Source organism: Hyposmocoma kahamanoa, unplaced genomic scaffold, assembly GCF_003589595.1.
Source record: "Hyposmocoma kahamanoa isolate Upper Pololo Valley unplaced genomic scaffold, ASM358959v1 79, whole genome shotgun sequence".
In the NCBI taxonomy this organism is placed as follows: domain Eukaryota; kingdom Metazoa; phylum Arthropoda; class Insecta; order Lepidoptera; family Cosmopterigidae; genus Hyposmocoma; species Hyposmocoma kahamanoa.
The window spans coordinates 6,460,763-6,463,585 of NW_020653993.1; the positions used below are offsets into that span (position 1 = coordinate 6,460,763).

Here is a 2,823-nt window from a genome sequence, read left to right on the forward strand (position 1 = left end):
TCACGATTTTCCGAATTTATCAGTATCCTGCAGTAACAACGACTTGTTTGCCTACTGCCAACATTTGGAAAACCTCCATATTGACTTCACCGAACGATACCAGGACATTTTGAACTTGGAAATACCAGACTGGGTGTTGGATCCGTTTTCAAATATCAACACAGCAATATCACCTCAGCTGGAAGAAGAACTTATAGAATTGACAACGAACGAGAAAATAAAAATCTTGTTCAAAAATGGCTACCAAGAATTTTGTCTACAAAAACCGTCTCGCATTTGTACTCTGGGTTGTAGTCAATCGTTCAACGATTCTTTATAGCATTCCCATCGTCATATTTGTGTGAACGTGATTTTAGTGCTGTGACAACGCTGCTTACTAAAAAGAGAAATCGTTTGCATGTTACGGATCGTGGTGATTTGCGGCTGTTCTTGAGTAAATTGGAACCTGATATCAACAAACTTATTAAACATCATCAGATTCATCCTTCACATTAGATTTTATATTAGAATCGATTATGTTTGTTTTATTTTGAATAAAAGATACTCTGTCTGAATACTACAAAGTTGCGTTTCAATAATCATTCTCATTGGCAGGTGTAGCCCGTAAGAGTTAACTTGAGACCTGATCGCCGTTGTGTACTAACTACTACGCTCAGGTCTCAAGTTAACTCTTAATGGTTGTAATAAAAGTGTCTTTTAGAATGAACGTTTAATCTCCGCTAATATAGCTAACAATAATTAATTTAATTTGAAGTTATAGAGGTTTTTAAGTAGGTGAAAAAATGGAAGCGCTAAAAAATAATTTATTCTCAAAGTGGGCAGTAGACAAAATAAGTTTGGGAACCCCTGCTGTACAATAATATCAAAGTTATTTTTACTGTTATTTCAAAAAAAAAACTTAAATTATAATTTAAAATAATAACTTTTACTGTTATTTAATAACAAATAGCAAAAGTTATCTGGACATAGTGCGAGCGCTATAATGAGATTTCTCAAGGCTTAGGAAACTAACCATGAACTTGTTTGACTTACAAAGAAAAATAGAATATTTCACATTTCACATAATTAACAATTTCAGTATACGTCGGCAACCAAGCAACTCAAACACTCAAAAATCACACAGTTGCGATACAAAGATTACTCTGATGAAAACACATTCGAGGACTGCGAGTGCGGCTGCGATGTATTTCCACAAGATGATGCTTGCAATGGTGTTCGAAAATGTGTAAAAGCTTGCACAACTGTCTACGCAAAACTATGCAAGGAATACAGCTGCAGATATTTCAAGTGTCATTTCAAACAAACTTGTATCATTAATTGTCAAACCCATTTCATGCAGCCGTACTGTTCGGATCCGTGTCCAGATCCATGTCCTTGTCCTTATTGCCCTTTTCCACCATGTTCCTCTGATCAGGAAGACACAGTGAAAACGGATCTTCTCATGCGCATATTGGCTCCAAAATGCAAATTAAAAGGCACTAGTGGAGGTAAAGGATTCAGCAAAGGCAGTGAAGGCATCAAAATCGGCATAAACATAGGTTTCAATGTCGGTAAAGACAAATGCAATGAAATGCAATGCAAAAGTGGCAAATGTTGCAACGGTAGCAAAGGCGGCAAAGGCGGCAAAGGTGGCACAGGCGACAAAGGTGGCAAAGGTGGTGAAGACGGTAAAGACGGTGGAAACGCTGAAAACAGTAAAGTCAGTGTTTGCGATAGAGGGGGTGGAGGAGGTGGAGGAGATTGTAAAGGCGGTAAAGGTGGTAAAGGCGGCGAAGGTGGTGAAGGCGGTAAAGGCGGTAAAGGCGTTAAAGGCGGTAAAGGCGGCAAAGGCGGTAAAGGCGGTAAAGGCGGTAAAGGCGGTAAAGGTGGTAAAGGCGGCGAAGGCGACGGAGGCGACGGAGGCGACGAAGGCGATGGTGGCGACGGAGGCAATGGAGGCGGTGGATATGATGGAGGCGGTGGAAATGGCGGTGGAAATGGCGGTGGGTGCGGTGGAGGCGGTGGAGGCGGTGTAGGCGGTGTAGGTGGTGGATGCGGTGGATGCGGTGGATGCGGTGGAGGCGGTTGGGGCGGTTGGGGCGGTTGGAGTGGTTGGGGCGGTGGCGGCGGTGGGGGCGGTGGAGGCGGTGGAGGCGGTGGAGGCGGTGGAGGCGGTGGAGGTGGTGGAGGCGGTGGAGGCGGTGGAGGCGGTGGGGGCGGTGGGGGCGGTGGGGGCGGTGGGGGCGGTGGAGGGGGTGGAGGTGGTGGAGGGGGGGAGGGGGATGGGGGGGGTGAAGGGGGGGGGGGCGGTAGGGGGGGCGAAGGCGGTGGAGGCGGTGAAGGCGGTGGAGGCGGTGGAGGGGGTGGAGGCGGTGGAGGCCGTGGAGGTGCTGGAGGCGGTGGAGGCGTAGGAGGCGGTTATGGCGGTTAAAGCGCTGGAGGCAGGGGGAGACGAGGAGAAGGTTCAGGACGCGTCTGCGGCTGATAAAGTGCAGGTAAATGGAAAGAGTCTAAGAGAAAATAATCCAGACGTCAAGACTATAAAAATGTCCAAACGTCAAGACTAATAAAAATAAATAATCCAGACGTCAAGACGTCTTGTCACCAACTTGTCCTTTGGAATAATGATCTATTAACAGCTTACTTGCAAGTAATTCTAACCTAAAACTACTTAGGAAGTACTAGTTGTTGCGTAAGTTATCGAAAAAAAAAGTAATTATAATTATTAATACAAAGATCGAACACTCAGAAACGACGACGACGAAACACGAATTTTTCTATGTGCTTGCGTCGTGTCTTTGTATTTGGTTTTTCAACGACTTTTTAGTAATTCGTGAGGTCCGT

At 45.2% G+C, this 2,823-nt stretch overlaps 1 protein-coding gene across 1 annotated transcript; it reads left to right on the forward strand.

Annotated features, from left to right (window-relative positions):
• The first annotated feature begins 1,333 nt into the window (after nucleotides 1-1,333).
• Nucleotides 1,334-2,410, forward strand: LOC113233530 (glycine-rich cell wall structural protein 1.0-like). The gene has a single exon (XM_026468652.1). It carries the CDS (start codon nucleotides 1,334-1,336, stop codon nucleotides 2,408-2,410), a length of 1,077 nt encoding a protein of 358 aa, XP_026324437.1.
• The last annotated feature ends 413 nt before the right edge of the window (nucleotides 2,411-2,823 follow it).

Bases quoted from the DNA above. Each gene is read 5' to 3' on its own strand.
- LOC113233530 (XM_026468652.1), top strand. From the start codon at position 1,334: ATGCAGCCGTACTGTTCGGATCCGTGTCCAGATCCATGTCCTTGTCCT.